Source organism: Cucurbita pepo, chromosome LG17 (assembly GCF_002806865.2).
Source record: "Cucurbita pepo subsp. pepo cultivar mu-cu-16 chromosome LG17, ASM280686v2, whole genome shotgun sequence".
In the NCBI taxonomy this organism is placed as follows: domain Eukaryota; kingdom Viridiplantae; phylum Streptophyta; class Magnoliopsida; order Cucurbitales; family Cucurbitaceae; genus Cucurbita; species Cucurbita pepo.
In genome coordinates, this window is record NC_036654.1 from 4,610,262 (window position 1) to 4,632,478 (window position 22,217).

Below are 22,217 nucleotides of genomic sequence, written 5' to 3' on the forward strand. Positions count from 1 at the left end.
TTTTTTTTTTTTTTTTCTTTTTGTTTGGTAATGTAAGTGTTGTGAGGAAGAATCTTAAACTTGATTGATTTGGCAAGACAATAGGTTATGCTGCATACTAAACCTGTTCCAAAGAGGGAAGGACATGCTCAAACATGAGTATATGTTTCTGTTTTTCAATTATTTGTCAATAATACTCGATGAAGATTTGGATTATTGGCACTAAAAGTTCAAGAAAAAAGACAATTTGACAATTTAGTTTCTATCATAAAATATATATTAAAAAATTAAATGTCAATGGTGAGATCGCACGTTAGTTGGACAAAAATAAGGGTGCAAAAACTTCTCTCTAACGAATGTGTGTTTAAAATTGTGAGGCTGACGACGATACGTATCGGGCCAAAACGTGGCGATATGTAACAGACTAAAATAGACAATATCTGCTAGCAGTGGGTTTGAGTGATTACAAATGGTATTAGAGCCAGGCCAAAACGGACAATATCTGCTAGCGGTGGGTCGGACAATATCTGCTAGCGGTGGGTTTGAGTGGTTACAAATGGTATTAGAGCTAGACACGAAGGGTGTGCCAACGAGAACGCAGGGTCCCCTATATTGTGAGATCTCACCTCGATTGGAGAGGGGAACAAAACATTCCTCATAAGGGTGTGGAAACTTCTTCCTACCAGACGCTTTTTAAAACTGTGAGGCTGGCAGCGATACGTAACGGGCCAAAGCAAACAACATCTGCTAGCGGTGGGCTTGAGCGGTTACAAATGGTATCAGAGTTAGACATGGGCGGTGTGCGAGCAAGAATGCTAGGCCCTCAAAGGGGGTGGATTGTGAGATATCACATGGCTTGGAGAGGGGAAGAAACATTCCTACATCTTCCTATCGGATACATAAGAGTCAAAACAAACAATACCTGCTAATGATGGATTTGAGTAGCCAAAACAAACAATATCTACTAACAATGGATTTGAGCAGCAAAAACAAACAATATCAGCTAATGGTAGACGTGAGCGGTTACACAAACTATACTACCTAAGGAATTAGTTTTTGTGTTTAAAAAAAAATTAAGACTTAGATCTTTCTAGTTTGTGGACACGCTTGGGTTTTTGTCAAATTATTGATAAAATATTCTTTTAAATCTTAACAATATAAACTAATTTGTTACACAATTGCAAATATCATCGGAGCATCCAACAAATTTCGAAAAACTTTCAATCTGTGGTATATGAAAACAGTGGCTGCTTGATTTTGATCACATCAAATATTGATACAAAGAAATCTGGTAAAGCAAAATATTGCAAATTTCTTATAAGGTAACCAATTTTACAATATTGTATCCTGTGAGGGAAACTAGACAGGTATAAAAGCACTCCAATCGTTATGTAATGGAAATTACCACACCAACACCTCAATTGGATATCAAAGTTCCAAGAATGCTTCCATCAAGATCATTAGTAAAAGTAAACAAAACATCCCCATGTCGGTCTCCGAGCTAGATCTAACTAGCATCTGAAATTCTGCACAAGTTCATCACTCAGATGAAGGTATAAGTACATTGTGTTCTTTCAAACGTTTCTGGAAATGAACCAAATGATTCTGTAGTTGGTAGATTGCTGCAGCCTTTTGGGATAGAATTGAATTCAATCTAGATACATATCCATCCAGATGATTCCCCGGTTGGTCTGCCTCCACTAAAAGGTTCATTTCCTGCCAAATCACAAACCATATGAGTCAACATGCTTAATGATTTCCCCGTTCCGCTAGTGCATAGCTCGACGAACAACCGTCTAACTCTACTACATCTACTCGTAATGAAAGCAAGAAATACACAGCTAACCAGCCCAGTTACATACCATCCTAACAATATTCATTGTTTCCTCGACTTGTCTCCTGTGAGCGTTTATAAAATTTTCCTCGTCCTGAGACAGAAGAGAAAATGCATAAATGTTGGAGAAATAAAGGAGATAAGTTTATTGTGTTTTACCTGCAAAAGTTCATTCAAATCATCGTCTGAATTTGAGTTATGAGACTCAGCCTTTGGCATGTCCTTCCATTTCGGCTGGTTATTGTATTTGTTGTGTACATTTTCAACCGCAACAGATGTTCTATATGGCTCAAGCTTCCCATTTTTCTTCCAAGAAGGCTTTCTTTGATCAAAAATCTCCTCTGATACATCGACCTCATCTCTTTCGTTTTGTCCGACCCATGCAGGTTCGTTCTCGAACATAGTTCCAGAAGGTAATGCTGAGGTTAAGGGTCCAGTGGTTGATTCCTTAAGGTTTAAAGTGGAAGAAAATGTGTCCTTCTTAACAATATTTCCTTTTGAAAGGCTCTTCACCCTGGAGGGCACTTATCTATCAGAATAAGCATCTAAAGAACAAGTCTATAGTAATAAAAATGCATCAAGAATTTAGTTTCCTAACAAGAATTATTGGTTACCTGTCTGCATATCGTAAGGTATTGAGAGTGTGTTCACATGATCCAGAGCTGGGTGATATACAAGATATCATGACAGTACGTGAATTGCCAACAAATGAGTCCCTTAGAACTTCTGTTAGTTTACTGCCTCTAAAAGGAATGTGGCCCTGGTCATTGTCAAGAGCTCGTATGCATTCCTTTAAAGCAAGTAAGCTTTTGTTGATTTCAGCACCTTCTATTCTGCATTATTTTTATGAAAAGTTTATTTGAACAGGCAGGAAACGATACCATACATGAAATGAAATCAACTGGTACAGGATTCTAGCGAACAAGATAATGTATGAACTCTATACTTCACTTCTTACTTTCAGATTTCCATGTGAACCGAAAAATAGACGCTCTATTCTGTTTGGATAGGTTTTGTAGGCTTTGGTCAATCCTAAAGCTATCAAACAAAAAACCCAAACCAACCCCAGTGGTGCACTCACTCCCATTACGAGAATGAAATGACGCCCCAGCTCGACTCGAGACCAAGACTACGTACAACTCGCACTAGGTTGGTCTAGCTAGCTTCCCTTTTGAGGAGAAGCATGCATGGCCACAACTTATGTTAAAGTATAAAATAGATCAAGGAAGTAATTGTGTCAGAAGTACGAAGATTGAGGAATTACTAAACCTTGTTTGTTTGTCATTGTCGGTGGTGTCTGCACCACGTTCACTTCCAGCAAGATCTATAAAAGAAAGTTTTCCGACCAAGCGAGGCGGCTTTGATTCTTTGCCACTGACTGAATTCTTGACAGCAAGCTGGAGTATGGCATGAGAACGAGAGGATTCTTCATTTGCACCAGTTGTTCCAGTACTTCTCGTGGCATTTCCTTTTTCAATGAGCTCCCCAATGGTCTCCACATCAGATACTTTATACTCTTGCAAACCCACAATGCACACTTGTTGTTTACCATCCTCTCTCATGCAAAGTTTTCTGTAGAATAAAAGCTTTAGCTTCTAAACAAGCTTAGCAACTGAGAAGATCATAAAGCTTCTCAAAATGTTCTTGAGAAGATCATACAGCTTACTTTCTATCATTGAGAAGATCATAAAGCTTTCCTCCATATATTTCAAAGAAGCTCACAAACAAGTGGAATCCCTGGTTCCTGTATGTATGGTGCATCAATCTCAAAATGTCCTTGGACGCTTTCAGAGGCAGCGGTTTCATGGTATAAGTCTTGCCACTACCTGTACAGTAGAAAGTTCTAAAGATGAAGAACATGACAGCACTTTAAAGCTAGCAGAACGGCAAGACATCAAAAACTCAAGTTTGATGGCATCTAAAAGAACACAGAAATTTCTATTATAATATAAAGCAGTGAGATCCCCACGTCGGTTGGGAAGGAGAACGAAACATTGTTTATAAGAGTGTGAAAACCTCTTCCTAGCAGACACGTTTAAAAACCTTGAGGGAAAACTCGAAAGGGAAAGCCCAAAGAAGACAATATTTGCTAGCAGTGGACTTGGGGTGTTACAAAAACCAACTAAGATTACTTGACAATGCAGGCCATCAAGAGCATCAAGGGCCAACTAACAGCAAATCACCTGTTTGTCCATATGCGAAGCAGGTTGCCTTTGTTCGTTGAAATATTATAGGTACAATTGGCTCCACCGTCTCCCTGTAAACCTACATCCCAAAAACATGCTAAGAACTTGTGTTGAACTAAGTATATAATCACTTCATCATTTGTAATACACTCACTTCATCATTTGAAACCTCCTCGTTCAGCACTGCATCAAAAACAAATTCATGCTTCTCCACATATTCAGTAAGGTCGACCTGCTTAGCCAAACATGGAGAAGGGAAACGATTACGACATTACAATTCAGAAGCTTTACAAAAGCAGTATTTAGGAACTGAAACTTGCCTTGAGTTTGGTCTCATGAACTGTTAAATAATTAGCAGTTGTTTCAACAATGTCTTCCTCATTCTTTGCCAACTCCTTTTTATTCAGAGGCCTTTTACGCACCTGCAACGAACATGAACACGAACATGAACAAGCTAATAAACAGATGTAGGGATTAAAAAGGATCTGTCACCAAATCAAACTGCTAAAAACAATTTACTGAAATTGTCATACAAACACACCCATATACAAATGCGGATCCAGAAGAATACTTACAACAACTTTGATCTTTGCAACAGAGTTTGCTCTCTCTTTGTCTGCAGCAGCCACACTTTTCAAGAGATTGTTCTCTGTCAAATCCTGAGGTCTACTCATTTGGATGTTGTTCGAAATATAGAGTTCAGATTCGTCAAAGCCTCTATCCTGCAAGAACAAACACACCATGAGACATCACAAACCTCTCAACAAAATATATCAGATAACTTTAGCTCAGCTCTAAAAGACACAAATCATATGTTGTTTAGAAGTTTCTATCTACCATCTCTTAGGAATCTCTAATTGCATAGAACTAAACTCGGAATACAGATAAATTATAATCAATATGGTCAATAACTCAATATCAGATTCAAAGGAACGGTAGCTTTCAAGTCTGATGCTACAGATGCAGAGAATCATGTTAACAGACAAACATCAGTAACCATCATTTAGAGTTTAGGATCGGCAGGCCTAACATAGCAATCCATAAACTCATGGATCCTCAAGTTATTTCATGAGAATTCAACAGAAATTCCAAGCACATCGCCCATCGGAATCCTAAATTTCTTGAAAAAAAAAAAAACAAAGAATCGCAGATTCAAAAGAGTGATAAGAAATGTGGAAATGAGTTTAATCCCACCTCAGGCAACAATTCAGTATCAAAGGAATGCAGATCTAAGAGCCCGGGACTGAAATCACTCGGCGAATCCTCGCGACTTTTGCGTTGGCTTGATGGCCGTGAATTTTCTGGAGGAGTTGATGGCTCCATGTAATACTCATTCATCCCACCAAAGCTTCTCTGTGCATTTCTATACATTCCCGAACCTTGCCCTCCCCCACCCACAGAAAAGCCGTAGTCCTGCTTTCATTTCAACCAAAGTCGGTAAAATAAACCAACAGCACCATACAAAACACAACCCCACATCTACCAAACAACAGACAAAGGTAAGAAAGAAATCATTGCAGGTCCTAGGTAAAATGATTTCAGTTTTATCGGATTGCCAAAAGCAATCAAAATCCAAGGCAATGCATTACTTACAAACTTCAAATTCTTACTCGAAAGGGGATCCAACAGAAAACACAAACATAGAAAAAGAAACTAAACTAATGCAATCCATTTTCACACAGCTACTCGATTGAACTCAAAAACAAGCACGAGCTCTTCAAAGAAAGCAGAAATTTAAACCTGAGGAGCAGAAGTATTGGAATAGAGAGACTGAAGACCAGCAGTTTGAAGCCATCTTCCATTGGACGAGGCGTCAAAGTATTCATCTGAGAACTGCCGGTGGTGATTCCTCACAGCTGCACCAGATCTCTGGCCTTGCCTCCCCATTCCGTTCATCTCTCAAGACCTGATCCGAAAACAAAACTTCACCCAGAATCAAACACCGATTACAAATTTAGGATCCGATTCAAGTCAGCTGCTTAAATCAGAGCCAATCCACAATCCACAATCCCAAATCGCAGAATCGGAAGCTTACTTAAAGAAGTAAAAAGAGTAAGAGAATGTGGGTATGAGCAGCGCAGATGGTTGAAGTTTTGAGAGAGGTTGAGTATAGCGAAAGACAGACAAAGGGAGTGGCCTTTAATATTTCGAAGAGAAAGACACGCGCCAGGTGCGTGAGGACGGTGCACGTGGGCGATGTAGAGACGATGAGTGGCGGTAAGAGTGCGGATTAGGACGGTGGTGACGGTGGTGAAGAATAAAACGGCAGCGTTTTTACGGGATACGTTGGGGATTTTGAAATTTGGCCAATAGTTTAAATGCCACGTGGTGGGGCCCGTAAGTTTTTAAGTTTAAAAGCTTATCATTCCGCGCTCGCCTTCTCGTTCAAATTATGTGGGTCCCAGGCTCGTGTAAGATTGCCACGTGTCGATCCTTCAAACGCAGCCATTGAATCACATGTGTTTCATTTTGTTTCTTTAATTTTTTTTAAGCACCTGTTTTTTTTTTTTAATTTAAAAAAATACTTCAAATCATATATTTTAATTTATTTATTTTATTTTAGACCTAATCACTCTCTGTATATTTTTTTTTAGCACTTGGTTTTTTATTTATTTATTTTATTATTATTTAAAAATTTAATCAAACAATGTCTTAGAAAATAATTATCATTGAACGAAGTTGGAAACTATGGATTTAAGAATCATGACTCTCCATGATGGTATGATCTTGTCCACTTGAACTGAGTTGAAAACTATGGAGGATCTGTTATGAATCATGACTCTCCACAATGGTATGATATTGTTCACTTTGTGCATAAGCTCTCATCGTTTTGCTTTGTGCTTCCTCAAAAGGCCTCGTACTAATGAAGATGTATTTATTTAATTATGAACCCATGATCATGCCCTAAATGAGAGATTATCCTCCCCTCGTACAAAGTACACCATAAGCCTCCCCTGAGGCTTATAGAGCTCTCGAACAACCTCCCCTTAATTGAGGCTCGACTCCTTTCTCTAGAGCCCTCGAACAAAGTACACCATTTGTTTGACACTTTAGTCACTTTTTTACTACAGTTTCGAGGCTCACAATCTTTGTTCGTCGAACAAAGTACACCCTTTGTTCGACACTTCAGTCACTTTTTTACTACAGTTTCGAGGCTCACAATCTTTGTTCGTCGAACAAAGTACACCCTTTGTTCGACACTTCAGTCACTTTTTTACTACAGTTTCGAGGCTCACAATCTTTGTTCGTCGAACAAAGTACACCCTTTGTTCGACACTTTAGTCACTTTTTTACTACAGTTTCGAGGCTCACAATCTTTGTTCGTCGAACAAAGTACACCCTTTGTTCGACACTTCAGTCACTTTTTTACTACAGTTTCGAGGCTCACAATCTTTGTTTGATATTTGAGGATTCTATTGTCATGGCTAAGTTTAGGGCATGATTCTGATACCATCTTAGGAATCACGACTCTCCACAATAGTATGATATTGTCCACTTTGAGCATAGGACTTCCCCAAAAGGCCTCGTACCAATGGAGATGTATTCTTTTAGTCAATATAGAACTCATTCCCAACAATCCTCAATATGACCTAACAGAAGGACGACTCTACGATGGTATGATATTGAGCATTTGCTCTCATGGTTTTAGTTTGAGCTTCTCCAAAAAAACCTCATACCAATCGAGATAGTATTCATTGATTATAAACTCAGGATTATTCTTTAAATTAGACAAGGTAGGACTTTCATCATCCAATACCTTCAACCTCATGCTATAAATATCCCATCATCTTTCTCAGTCACTACCAACTGATTAACAAACAGAAACTATGCGGAATCCAATCAAACGCTCTCACCATCTTCTTCCTTCGTCCTCTTGATTCATTCTTTCTGTCTGTGTCTTTCTTTGAACTAAATTCTTGCAATTTCTTGAATTCTTGGAAATGGCGGAGGAAAATGCAATCTCGCCCTATGCCGGCCGCGGCAGCGAGGTCAATCAGTGTTTCTTCAAGGGTGAATCAAGTCGAGTTCTTCGCGGAGTCATTGTACAAGTTAGCAGTGTCGAGCAAGCAAAAATTGCAGAGGAAGCCGGCGCGTGTTGTGTTTTGCTCTCCGAGCCGATTCACATAGGCATTATGCGAATGCCTGATCCATTACTATTCATTGAAATTAAGCGTGTTGTTTCGATTCCGGTAATCGTAAAGGTCCGCGTAGGGCACTTCGTCGAAGCGCAGATTCTTGATAATGTTGGTGTGAAGCATTTCGATGAGAGCGATGAAACTTCCGCTGTAGATCAGGAGCATTTCATCAACAAGCACAGGTTTAAGGAGTCGTACTTCGTCTGTGGATGTCGAAGCCTGGGCGAGGCGTTGCGGAGAGTGAAGGAAGGCGCGAAAATGATAAAAACTCAAGGAGATATGGCGGCGTATTCTTCAGGTAACAACATCACGGAGACGTTGCGTAATGTGAGATCTGTGATGGCTGATATTAGGTTTTTACACAGCATGAATGAAGATGAGGTTTTCGCTTTCTCGCAAAAGATCTCCGCGCCTTATGATATTGTCAAGAAAACTAAGGAAATTGGCAGGTTACCGGCGATCAATTATGCGGCCGGAGGAATTGCGACTCCGGCCGATGCGGCTTTGATGATGCAGTTAGGTTGTGACGGAATCTTTGTGGGATTGGAGATATTCCAGTTCTCTAAACCTTGCGACCGATTGAGAGGAATCGTTCAGGCAGTGAAGGGCTACAACGATCCAAGCGTTCTGGCGCAGGCTAGTTTTAATGTTGGGGCAATATGAGAATCAGATGGAACAGAGTAATCGTTCAAAACAGAGTAAAATCGTCGTTTTCTTCTGCACATTGATAGATTCCTCTTCTTACAGTATGGATAGATTCAAACCAGAGATCCAATTGCTTTCTGAATCTCTTCTTCCCCAATTGTTGAGAATACATAGCTACGAATTAGAACATTTTCTTCATTATCGTGCAAAGTCTAGAAAAATTGATATGATTTTCATTCAATATCAAATTACAGAACCATTCCTTTCATGAAATTTGCTTTTTTACATTTACATGATGGTTTCATTGAATTTTTTGTGATTCAAAAAGTTACTTTTGCTTGGGAACATTTCTTTTTTGGGGTATATTTTGACTACATCTTCTCATTTATTTTTTATCTTTTTTTTTGTTCTTGTGATTTAAAAATCTTAAAATTCTGTTTTTATGATTTGATAGAATCTCGTAAATAATGCTTCTAGGTGAGCACAACAAACATACTCAATTTGGATGAACATGAAGAACAGGAGAGAGAAGAGAATTGCACAACAACGAATACAACTTTTTTCTATACGAACATGAAGAACAGAGAAGAGAATTGCACAACAATGGACACAATTTTTTTCTATACAATATCATTTACTATATATGATTTTACTATTATAACTATTGACCAAGATATTTGACTCTAAAACTAACAATATCAGAAGTAAAAAAGAGACGAATTCATTCTCATTTTAGTGACCGTGGGAAATGTGGGCAATTCAGAGAGCTTGATTGCTAAACAAACACCTCAAAGTAATCTCATATGCAGCAAAGACGGACCCATTAACCACAAATGCTCTAGCCACCGCAGTCCCCAGCCCTCGCCACAGCACTCTGTAACCCTCTTCTCTCACACTCTTGCCAAGACAATCAACAATTCCATTATACTTTCCAGATGAGCTTTGTGTCTCACCCTGAATTCTTGTCTTCAACACATCTAAGGGATAACAGACAACCCAGCTGCCTACTCCGGCGAGCCCTCCGGCAAACAGCATTGTGCTGACACTCTCTTGGCCGGTCTTCCGGCAGCCAGGATGAAACTGCTCTCTCATGAACTCATATGTCCAGAAATAGATGCCATGTGCCGGTGCATCTCTGAGCATGGTTATGGTAAGTCCTCTGTAAATCCCTCTCAATCCTTCTGTTTTGCAGATGCGTTTGGCTACGCTCACAGGGCCTTGGTTAGAAGAACTTTGCAATTGCAGGCGGATTTTCACTAGCTCCACCGGCGACAGGATGAAGCTCTGAAGAGCTCCAGTGACAAATCCTCCAAAAGCCACAGCCTTATAGCTCGGAGGGTCACCGTTGGATTGGGAGAAGTTGAATGCCCGAGAAAGAACGGCGTAGATTTGAAACACAGCAGCGTTCTGTAAATGCAAAAACATTAATCAGTATCTGCCATTGAATCTCAATCCACCATTAAAGGAACTTTGAGAACATAAACAGCCATGGAAGATAAGATCATAAGACTGACCTGGAAAGTGACAGAGGCCAAGGGAGCAGCCATGCCTCTGTAAAGACCAGCAGGGCCATGGTTTGCAATAATATCACGAAAGATTTTGAAAGCAGAACCAGAAATGGATCGCTGTTGCCTGATTCGAAGAGTATCAAGTGGGTAGCCGGAGACTATACCAGCAATGCCACCAAATCCACCGGCGACAAATTCTTTACCCCAACTGGTTGCAAGAAACTCCGGCCAGAAATCCATTACTACAATATATATAATCGCCCCTCCAAAACTCCGGCCAAAGAAAAAGGCAGATGTTGCTGGTTTTATGAGAGGAGATAGAGGATGAAGACAGAGAATACTACGTGGCCATGGACCGACCAATCAGCTTCTGACATGCTGTATCTTTTTATTTTTATTTTTATTATTGTTTTCCTAGATTTGGAGTGTTAGTTAAAACCCAAAACGAGCTATTTTTTCCCTTTTAATGGTTTTAGGAGTGTTAAAAGCGACAGCCATAGTTTGGTTATGATTTTAGGAGAGATGGTAAGATGATAGATGGTAGAAATTAATGAAAGGACCTAACACCCATTTCCAAAAATATACACAGAACCATATATTATCACACCAGTTTATATATGCTGTCACTTTCTGCAGTAGATTCTTTAGCTTATTTTTGTAACCTATCATTTTCAATATACACGAAATTTTAATAAATAATATACAACGTGAAACGTTTTTATAAAATATCATCTCTGTTAGTAGTAACAACCGTGAATCGGGCCCCAAACAATGGTTACAGGTTACTAAAAAGCACTCAAAACATGCTTTACATTAATGATATAGCACGCACCAGCAGAGCACGCAAGGCAAGTCCAAAAGCATAAAGCTTCAAATCAATCAGTTCATGTGGAGAAAAGCATGGTATTTGGTTATTTCTTATGAATGATGTTATACCATCAGTTGATTTAAAAAAACACTAACACATATGCAGTTAGACCTTGGAGTATCTATACAGACTATGTAACTGCTCGATCCAATAGACTCCCCGCATGTTTTGGTATGCAAGATGATTTCATGTTTATAAACCAATAACTTCAAATTTTCTAGTAAACAGCAACTGCAAGAACTTGACAGATATCATGAACTAAAAGTAGTGCAACCATTGCATCAAAGCAAGCAAACATGCCACACTTCTGCCATTCAAGGGGCGATATGAACAACATAATAAGGTCACTCAAAATTTTATCGAGAACAAGTGCATATGCATACCCGGTAACCCTCCCACAACTGGAATGTTCATTTATTCCGAATCTGATGAGTCTGCTCTGGCACTTTGCCGCACACTCCTCCGGGTTTGTGCACTAGATTTTGATGCATTTATGGACGATTCACCTTCATAGAAGATGACTTGACTTTTCGCCAACCTCTCTTCCAATTCCTCTGTGCTGAATTCGTCAGTTCCACCAAGCTCATCAAATCCCACCTGATAGATTCACGTGAGTTGAGTTAAAGGACACAAAACATAATTCAGTAATCAGTGGTGTGTTACCATAGAAGACATACCACATAGTCTTCTACTTTTGCATTTTTGACAAGAGCAAGGGTTGGAAGAACAATTATCTTCAACTTCTCAGTCAGAAATGGACTTTTCTCGGCATTGATCTTTACGAAACGAGTCTCGATATGTTGCTTTGCCAAGATATTCAAGTGCTTGTCCATAACCTGCAAAATGAACATGCATCATTTCTCTCAAATGCCCAGGCTTACAAGCGATAATTAACAATTTAAAACTAAGTAAACAGCCTTAAATTAATGGTCCAACTTAGATATACATAATTTTGCCATGGAAAATGAACCCAAGGAAAAGCTCTAATACCAAATGATAATGAATCACTATAGGGGAAGTAAGATTCAAATTACCATGTTAATTGAATATCTCAAGGCAATAACACTTGTTTGAGATTCGAATCACTCCACAAGCAAGATCGATCATGTCAAACTTGAATGATTCTAAATATGCAACCTAAATTACATAGAATTGCAAAGAAACTTAGCCATTAGCTAAAGGAAAGGTAAGAACACTTAGCCCAAATGGCAAGTAATCAATCCAAGGAAAAGTAAGATTCGAATTACGTGGTTGATCAAATATCTCAAGGCAAGAACACTTGTTTGAGATTTGAATCACTCCACACACAAGATCAATCATGTCAAGCTAGAATGATTCTAAACATGCCATCTAAACTACATAGAATTGCAAAGAAACTTAGTCATTTGCCAAAGGAAAGCAAAAATGTCATTTTTACTACATTTTCCAAGTCTACTTTACAAATATAACATACATGGCTTTATATAACCTCAAAATGAAAACTCTTGACCTTCCCTGAGGCTGACCATAATTAGCCACTATGTAAATGTAACCTTAAAGTAAATAAAAGTCTTAAAATACATTAACTAAACACCATAACTTTAGATTATGGCCCACCTAAAATTTGTAACCATCCAAGAATCTTCCTTGAAGTTCATAGTGCATGATTGAGATGTCTTGGTCCATATTAAATATCTTCCAAGAAAATTGTGTACGCAAAAATATGTCAAGGAATAATAACAGAAAATACAGGATGAGTCCTCTGGCAACACCCTCGGGGTTAAACCATGGATCATTTCCAACTAAGTTGAGAGCTATGGGCTGAATTGATCACATGAGAAGGATAAAAAAATGCTTGTATGTTGAAAAAAACCTCATGATTGAGAAAATTCACATGAACAAAGACTACAAGTGACACGATACTAACAAGAGCTAGAACCTCTTCTCAACCAGAGCATTTTCATTTGAAAGAGCTAATCGTTTGGTCATCATTCACCTATTTCTATTGACTTCAACCTTTTTAATAATTACAACACAAATTAAATGAGGGCTGCAAAAAACCAGAGGTATTAAAATTTGAGTCTCATTACATAAATAAATCCATTTCTTATATTCCTGGATATTTGATCATTGCACTAACTGGTAGACATAGCATAAACGAAAAGAATGCAAAACAGTCCTACATGCTTGGAATGAAGTTCAATTTCCCAAAAGCTAGAAAATTCATCGACTTTTACAATTAAGAGGTAAAAAAAAATATCCAATTAACACACTGATTCAATCGATGAGTGACTAACAGAACCTAACCTTGCAGGGCCAATTTTCACGGTAAAAGTGGCAGACCACGCGATCACTAGCCTTGACTACGGAGAAGAAGTCCTTCTCGACGGGAATCTCAGAGTATTCGCCATGGCCAAGGGAGATCCATCGACTACGCTTCTCCGCCATCCTCTTCATCTGCTGCAATCTTCGCTCCCTCAAAGCCTCCAAATCGTCAAGATCCAGACGATCTAGCGCTGCAATATCGTCATCAATCTTGTCCTCCACGGCCTTCGCCACCGAAAGCACCTGCTTCTCCAATATCTNAAAAAAAAAAAAAAAAAAAAAAAAAAAAAAAAAAAAAAAAACGAAAAATTAACAATATACAAATGGCAACAGAAATTGTGTATTACGTGTAGAGATGCCGAGAAAATGCCTCTTGAATTTTTGAATTTTCCATTTTGTACAAGTTGGAAGACGATCCCCCTTGCAAAATGTTCAAACTGTAAAGAAGTTGCAGAAAAACCGTCTCGAGAGTTTTGAAGCAAAATCAACCTGTCGCAAAACCAATACGGTTCAAATATCAGATTCGGAAGCAATATGAAACCTTCAACCGCTGCCTTGGTGTGTTAATCATACTACATTTACAAAACTGAATTCACTCAACCAAGAACAAAATCACAGTCTTCACACATAGAGCTAGCTAACCTGCATGACTGTAATAAGACACACAAGTAGCCTCAATACCAGACCCAACGAAGAGTATTCGAGAATAACTTACCTCAGCTTGATGGACGTTCAAAATGGACAAAAAGAAGTCAAGAAGGCTGCAGCGTCACGACCATCAACGGAGAAAGGTGGACGACGACGGCCGATCAGAGCAGAGACAGAAGAACGGGAAAACGACACACCAGAAGCAGATCGGGGGAAGAGAGGGAGAGGAGGACAGATCTAGAAGTGAAGCCCTTGTCCTTTTTTGCGAAAATTGAAATTTGAAAATTGAATGGAGGGTTGTGATTAATAGATTATTAATCTATTTAACATAATAAAAAAATAATAAAAATAAAATAGTCATGAAAGTTATTCAAGTTTATATCCAATAACTCAATTAATTTTTAATTTTTAAATATCATTCAATATGTCAAACATATACTAAATACAAAATTATTACATTTTAAAGAAAACACAAAAATAAAAAAATATATGAACCTATCAAATATTTAGTACCCTCTAAAATATATCACCAGTCTAATAGAGTCAAACCTATGAGTCCATATATAGAGATCGAGATATTTTAAAAAAAAGATTTAGATTTATTAGACCAAGATTGGTTAGGGTCTAGTACCCATCTACCCTATCTAGGTTATCATCCCAGTCAATACAAAGTAGTAGTATTCTTGTACCTAGGTTATCATCCCAAGCAATACAAAGTATAGTATTCTATATAGAGTGTGTTGTATTCTCTTCTTGATTGATCTTAATAGAGAGTGAAGTGTTTTCATAACACAACACCTCCTGGGTCCCTTCTGTTGGGCCTTTGCTCTAAGCTCCCTCTTCCCTTAACCGAAATAGTTACATTTCTCTCTATCTTCGAGAACCAATTCAATCAATTGAAATCAATGCGAGCCCCATCAAATCGTTCATCGTTAAAGGAGAAAGAACCAAGCAGTCATCGAGAATGAAATTGACAGCAAACTTGTTTTCTCCCTGAAAGTGGGTAGCCACATTCGAAACATTTTTGAACAATGAAATTCCTCACAGCCATTAAGATTTCATTTTCCCTGTTGTAGAAGAGTAAGAGTAGGGTGAGAAATCCTTTCAAGATTATGAGTCAAGACTCAAACGGCCTGCAAGCCCTCCATGTTAATTCCAACCATTCACTAGAAATCACCACAGGAGCATGTTAGAGGAACACGACTCTCTAATATGGTATCAGAGCCATGCCCTAAACTTAGTCGTGCCAATAGATTGGTAAATCCTCAAATCCTCAAATATCGAACAAAGAACTCCTAAAGAAAAGGAGCCAAGCCCCTCCTCGAAGGCAGTAAAAAATGACTAAGACTTCAAATGAGTCAAGCTTCGATTAAGGGGAGGCGCACTTTGTTCGAGGGGAGGTGTTGGATGATGGAAGTCCCACATCGGCTAATTTAGGGAATGATCATGGATTTATAAGTAAGGAATACTAACTCCATTGGTATGAGGCCTTTTGGGGAAGCCCAAAGCAAAGCCATGAGAGCTTATGCTCAAAGTGGACAATATCATACCATTGTGGAGAGTATTCCTTACTTATAAACCCATGATCATTCCCTAAATTAGTCGAGGTGGGACTTCCATCATCCAACAGAGCAAACTCCATCTTTGAAGTGATGATAACGATTAACATCTCTAATACTTATTTCTCTCTTGGTGATCTTCGATATGAACTTAATCGCAACATGACAGTCCTCACAAACTCTAAGGTTCTTGATAATCAAGAGCCTACTCCCACAGCTGTGCTGATGAGTCCATAAGCAATGGCCAGTCTTTCACTGTGACCACACACCATATCAGCCTTTTCATCGTCTTCGACATCGGGGAAAACCGACCCGATTTGTGGTCCATAGCCAGCTTCTTTCATCAACTTCCCTATCCGTTTTAACTCGGCATAGATTGCTTCAGACTCGGGATGCGAAGTATCTTCTGACGAGAAGGCATGGACTTTGTTCCTCACTTCTATCCAACTACAAGCTATACTTTTCTTCAACCCCCTATCCATCATGACATCCCTTAGTCTTTCAACTCCTTCCCATTTACCCGCTTGTGCATACATGTTCGACAAAATCACATAGTTCCCGCCGTCGTCGGGTTCGAGCTCAACCAACTTCCTTAACACTAGCTCGCCCAACTCCACATTGCCATGGATTTTGCACGAGTGCAGCAAGGCACCCCGCAATGACCAAGTAGATCAATCATACAAGTGTAATGTTGAACAGTAGGACGTATAATGTAATCACTTAACATTGATCTGAAGTACATCTTCCCTTGATCAAGCAACCCACCGTGGCTGCAAGCAGCCAGAACTCCAACAAAAGTTATATGATCAGGGAGAGCTGTCTCTTTCATCCCCTCAAACAAGTCCAAAGCTTGATTAGCATGGCCATGCATTGCATACCCAGCGATCATGGCGTTCCAAGAGACTACCCTCTTCTCCTTCAACAACTCAAACAGACTCCTAGCAACATTTACAGAGCCACTCTTGGCATACATATCCACCAATGCAGTCTTCACCCTGTCATTCAACCCAAATCCATGTCTCCAACTATAACCATGAAGCTCTTTCCCTTGAGGAAGAAGGACACTATCAGCTGAAACTGAGATGGAGATGACAAGCGTCCCCTCAGTGGAGTTCACTCCAGCACGCCATATGTTGAACAACTCTCTGTGGGAAACACTCGCACTCTTTATTAAGACCAATCGAGAAAAGAATACAAGACACTCTCTAGAATACTAGAGCTTTTTATTGTTTTTGGATTTCTTGGATAATTAACCTAGGTAGGGTGGAGGGGTATTTATATTAGAGCCTAATCAATCTAGACCTAACAAATCTGAATCTTTTTCCTAAAATATCTAGATCTCTCTCCTAAAATATCTAGATCTCTTTTCTAAAATCTCTACTAAAATAAATATACAATGGGCTCGTACAATTATTGGGCTTGACTCTATTGGGCTAGTGATGATATTTCAACACTCCCCCTCAGCAGTAGTCCTCATTCACTGCACCATGTTGAGCTGACAGCGAAAACTCTCATGTTTGCCAGTATTCAGCCCTCTTGTAAACAAGTCTGTCACTTGGTCATCTGTCTTGATCTGCTGCATCTCGATTTCTTCTTTCAAGACTTTCTCTCTAATGAAATGGTAGTGTACCTCCACATGCTTTGTTCTAGCATAAAACACCGAATTTCCTGCTAGGCAAATCGCAGATTGATTGTTGCAATGAAGTGGTATTGGATACTCAATTTTCTAGTGTCAATCTTCCATCAAAAGTTTTAACTATGTATTTTCCTGAGCTGCTCCAGCTGCTGCTCTGTACTCTGCTTCTCTAGTTGACAATGATATTGTTGGTTGTCTTTTGTTACACCAAAAAATTGTTCTCGAACCGAGCTTGAACACATACCGATTGATCTTCGGGTATCATGGTCTCCTGCATAGTCGACATCACTATATCTAGCTAGCCTCCAGTCTTCGCTTCTTTTGTATAAACGATCGTAATTGATTGTACCTTTGACATATCTCAAGGTCCGTCGAGCCGCATCCAAATGAGGCTTCTTCGGATTTTGCATATATTGATCAATGACTCCAACTTCATTTTCGAATTTATTCGATTGGTCCATGTAGAACTCTCTGTTTAACTCTCCATGCAAGAAAGCATTATTCATAACCATCTGCCATAATTTCCAATCTTTATTTACCGTAAGTACTGGATAGTCTAGTCCATATTCTTGAGAGAACCCTGAATCTATAGTCTGAGCTTTGTATATCACGATTGATCCATTCGGGGTACCCNGGGAAACACTCGCACTCTTTATTAAGACCAATCGAGAAAAGAATACAAGACACTCTCTAGAATACTAGAGCTTTTTATTGTTTTTGGATTTCTTGGATAATTAACCTAGGTAGGGTGGAGGGGTATTTATATTAGAGCCTAATCNTTCTTCATATGTCTCCAGCTCATTAACTTCGTCTTCTACTGCGTTGGTATACTTTNTAGACCTAACAAATCTGAATCTTTTTCCTAAAATATCTAGATCTCTCTCCTAAAATATCTAGATCTNAGGCACATCAGCACTTAAGCAAATGTGTACAATTTGCTCCCCCGTCTTTTGTGGAAGAATCTCTTCAGTTTGCTCCTCTGTGTTCTGTAAAAGAATTTCTTCAGTTTGCTCCTCTGTGTTCTGTAAAAGAATTTCTTCAATTTGCTCCTCTGTGTTATGTAAAAGAATTTCTTCAGTTTGCTCATCCGTGTTCTGTAGAAGAATTTTTTCAGTTTGCCTGGTAATACTTCCTTCTCTGAGGACNTGTACCTCCACATGCTTTGTTCTAGCATAAAACACCGAATTTCCTGCTAGGCAANTCTTCCATTGCACCGCTTTGATCGTCAATCATGTGGTTTAAGCATCCTGAATCAATGATCCAGTTATCTTNTAAAACACCGAATTTCCTGCTAGGCAAATCGCAGATTGATTGTTGCAATGAAGTGGTATTGGATACTCAATTTTCTAGTGTCAATCTTCCATCAAAAGTTTTAACTATGTATTTTCCNTCATTGCCATGAGTGCTAGCTTGTCTTCTACTATGGGACATAATACCTCTGCATCCCATTCATCCTCTTTCTTTTTGGATATTGTCACATTGCTTTCAATAGACTTTTTCGTGGACCAACAATCTCTAGACATGTGCCCTTTTTCCTGCAATTATAGCAAATACCTTCAAATCTCTTTCCTTGGAAACTCTTGTTGTCGTTCTTCTGAGCTCTCTCAGGTTGTGAAGTTCCTCGGTGGCTTCTTCTTTTGTCACCATTGTATCCACGTTTGGTAGATGGCCTATTATTGCTCCGACTTTCACTTGTGTAGAGTGCTTCTTCTCCACCCTTCAATGTGTGCCTCCCATTTATTTAGCCATGGCTTCTTGGCTGGCTAACAAATTTTCGAACTCTACAAGTGATGGTTGAGTGGGCCATCATTGTACAGCAGTAATGAAGCTTCGATATTTTAGTCGCAACCCGTGGATTATAATCCTCTTCATTCGAGATTCTACAATGGCGGACTTTGGGTCTAGTTCAGTAATCTCCCGACAAATCGATTTGACCTTGTGGAAGACCTTGTGGAAGTACTGAGCAATCATCATGTCACGTTGTGAAATTGACAACTCATTCTCTAGAAGTTGTAGCCTCGTATTGTTCTTCTTTGAGAACAACATCACGAACGTGTCCCATGCTTCTTTCAGTGTCTTGTCATCCCAAATATGTTCTAACATCTCTTCTTCGATTGTGGTCTTCAAGGCAAACATTGTTTTGCCTGCTTTGATTCTCCATTTGCGCAAGGCGTCGTTAGAATCCTCCTCTGGCGGCGTAGTTTCACACCCGCCAACGATCTCCCAAAGATCCTGTCCTTGTAAATAGGACATCATGCATTTTGTCCACGTGTTGTAGTTGTTGATGTTGAGTTTCTTGATTCCTCCAACGATTTGGAAATCACCCATCGTGTTGGCCATACCTCAATAATACCAAACAAGCTCTTTCGACACAAGACTTGCAGAGTCACAGACTACTCATGACACAAAAGAAACTCGCTCACTACTAATCTCAAGAAATCGTTTCTGATCTGGAAGATCAGGCAGAGCTACAACCACAAAGCATACTAAAAATTACAAGAGATCAGATAACCTACACTAACCTCGCTCTGATACCAATTGTTAAATACAACTCTCTGTAGAAACACTCGCACTATTTATTAGACCAATCAAGAAGAGAATACAAGACACTCTCTAGAATACTAGAGCTTTTTATTGTTTTTGGATTTCTTGGATGATGAACCGGTAGGGTCTAGACCTAACAAATCTCTAGATCTCTCTCCTAAAATATCTAGATTTCTTCTCTAAAATCTCTACTAAAATCAATATACAATAGCTTCTATAATTATTGGGCTTGACTCTATTGTGCTAGTGATGATATTTCAACGCCATCTCCTATCTCCCTACAAAGAGGGAGAGCAAGACAATCATCTGATTGCCCATGTTGGGAATAAGCTGCAAGCATCGAGTTCCAACACACATCTCTCTCAACCATTTTATCAAACACCTGTTGGGCACTCACTACACAACCACACTTAGCATACATATCAATCAGGGCTGCACCCACAAACACATCAGTCTCCAATCCAGCGCCTATGACATGTTCGTGAATCTTCTTTTCCTCTTCCATTGCAGAAAGAGCCGAACAAGCTTTGAGCACAAATGGAAAGGTAAATTTATCGGGCACAAATCCATAATCCTGCATTTGATAGTAAAGTGAAATTGCAACCTCATATGGTCCATTCCAAGCATAACCTCGTATCATAACATTCCAAAGGAAGAGACTCCGTTTGGAAATTCTATCGAACAAGAGATGAGCATTTATCAAAGAGTTGCAGACGCAGTAAAGATTGATTAGTTTAGTAGCCAAAAGAGGGTTGAATCCAAGACCCATTTGCCAAATCCGAGCGTGAAGCTGCTTTCCAGGCTCTATCACCTTTTGGACGCCGCAAGATTGGAGGAGAGGCATAATAAGACGCCGGCGACTTAGGCCCGAGAGCTGGGGCCGGACTGAATGAGATTTAGTGCTCTGGTTCCGAGATGAAGAAAAGTAGAAACGGGACGATCAAGACGGAGAAGATTAAGTAGAGAATAAAGATTTGAAGTAGGAGAAAGACAAACACGAAGAAATTCGCATTCAACTGGTAAGATTGACAAAACAAAAAAGAGGCATTCAACTAGTCGATTCATTCATAAACGAACAAGAACAGATAATCCAGCATCCCGATTTCTACCCAAAAGCACACAAGCAAACAGCCAATAGTATCGCAGTAACCTTCTATTCCGATTGATGATAGTACCGTTACCAAGATGAAATCGAAATAAAAAGCTCAAATGTTCCATACCCTTCTTTTCGACGGACATGGCATGGCTGAGAAATCGCTCGAGTTTGCCCCTAGTCCAAGAGCCCAATAAGGGATTGCCCGCGCGCGGCAATTGTCGGCTGTTATTTATAGACACCACAAAATATTGCACGTGCTAGGAACGTGATTCGTTTGTGAATTATTGTTTTAAATATATACTTAATATAATATAATGGAGTTTATGCAAAATCATTTAATATGAAATTTTATTTTAAATTTTGTAAATGTAGTATTAGAAAATTAGACTAAAATATTATTTTAATCATTGTATTTTAAGACCAAATCCATGTTTATCCATTTCCCATATGATTTTAAATAATTTTAATATTAGTTTTTATAATTTTTTAAAGCTGATTTTCATTGAATTTAATAAAATAATAATAATAGTTATACTTTCGAGAGAAAAATACATAATAAGAACATAGTTATAATAAATTGAAATGTGTGTTTACGTGGGGAAAAGTGCGATAAACTAATTATATTTTATTTTTTAAAAAACATAACATGTATAATTAATTATTCATTTTGTCTATCCTAAATGTTTATATAATTTTATTAAAATAATTTATATGAGAATAATGATCCAGATGGATCGCTAAATAAATTTAAAATTTTAAAATCATTATTTATTTTAAATGTAAATAAAATAAAATTTTAAAAAGTACTATGTTGAATTATGTTAATTTTTAATTATGGTAAATTGATTTTCACATTTATTTAAGATTATGTGACAGATTTTATGTAATATCGTTATGATATTATAATAAACTATATTCTATAATGAGTGATAAAGGGAATTGATATTTTGGAATAATCATGGGCGTGACTCGTGGCAAATTTACCTGGCAGAGTTTGACCCAAACGAGGCTGATATCTTTTTGAACGTGGCCCAATCAAGATGAGACATTTGTAAATTAATATTTTTACTTTTTTTTTCTCAAATTTCTCACTTTTTTTTTTCCTCATACAAAAAAATGTTAATGTTAATATTAAGATTTTTTTTTCTTAACATTCGGTTGAATTCTCTTCTCACTTGTTACAATGCATTGTTTTTTTTTTAGACAATAAATTCGAACATATGGACTTTTTGATCACGTGTATAATAACTTAATCAATTATGTTGCGTTCACGT

General features: G+C 38.5%; 4 protein-coding genes and 1 pseudogene across 4 annotated transcripts; 1 reads left to right on the forward strand and 4 right to left on the reverse strand.

Annotated features, from left to right (window-relative positions):
• Window positions 1-1,266: 1,266 nt before the first annotated feature.
• On the reverse strand, window positions 1,267-6,106 carry LOC111779152 (kinesin-like protein KIN-13B). Its single transcript, XM_023659229.1, has 13 exons — window positions 6,035-6,106; window positions 5,740-5,905; window positions 5,194-5,412; window positions 4,575-4,721; window positions 4,320-4,421; window positions 4,154-4,231; window positions 3,997-4,078; window positions 3,480-3,639; window positions 3,083-3,385; window positions 2,428-2,646; window positions 1,973-2,327; window positions 1,842-1,907; window positions 1,267-1,695 (listed from the first exon to the last, which is right to left on the reverse strand). Exons 2-13 carry the CDS (start codon window positions 5,893-5,895, stop codon window positions 1,519-1,521), a joined length of 2,064 nt encoding a protein of 687 aa, XP_023514997.1. The 5' UTR covers window positions 5,896-5,905; window positions 6,035-6,106; the 3' UTR covers window positions 1,267-1,518.
• A 1,677-nt stretch (window positions 6,107-7,783) lies between these two features.
• On the forward strand, window positions 7,784-9,099 carry LOC111779186 (pyridoxal 5'-phosphate synthase-like subunit PDX1.2). Its single transcript, XM_023659276.1, has one exon. It carries the CDS (start codon window positions 7,941-7,943, stop codon window positions 8,796-8,798), a length of 858 nt encoding a protein of 285 aa, XP_023515044.1. The 5' UTR covers window positions 7,784-7,940; the 3' UTR covers window positions 8,799-9,099.
• Window positions 9,100-9,329: 230 nt separating this feature from the next.
• Window positions 9,330-11,212, reverse strand: LOC111779002 (mitochondrial arginine transporter BAC2-like). Its single transcript, XM_023659028.1, has 2 exons — window positions 10,295-11,212; window positions 9,330-10,187 (listed from the first exon to the last, which is right to left on the reverse strand). Exons 1-2 carry the CDS (start codon window positions 10,526-10,528, stop codon window positions 9,540-9,542), a joined length of 882 nt encoding a protein of 293 aa, XP_023514796.1. The 5' UTR covers window positions 10,529-11,212; the 3' UTR covers window positions 9,330-9,539.
• A 176-nt stretch (window positions 11,213-11,388) lies between these two features.
• Window positions 11,389-14,390, reverse strand: LOC111779003 (thioredoxin domain-containing protein 9 homolog). The gene is made up of 5 exons (XM_023659029.1): window positions 14,176-14,390; window positions 13,831-13,949; window positions 13,443-13,718; window positions 11,834-11,992; window positions 11,389-11,753 (listed from the first exon to the last, which is right to left on the reverse strand). Exons 2-5 carry the CDS (start codon window positions 13,852-13,854, stop codon window positions 11,571-11,573), a joined length of 642 nt encoding a protein of 213 aa, XP_023514797.1. The 5' UTR covers window positions 13,855-13,949; window positions 14,176-14,390; the 3' UTR covers window positions 11,389-11,570.
• Window positions 14,391-15,727: 1,337 nt separating this feature from the next.
• On the reverse strand, window positions 15,728-20,766 carry LOC111778776 (annotated as a pseudogene).
• Window positions 20,767-22,217: the final 1,451 nt, after the last annotated feature.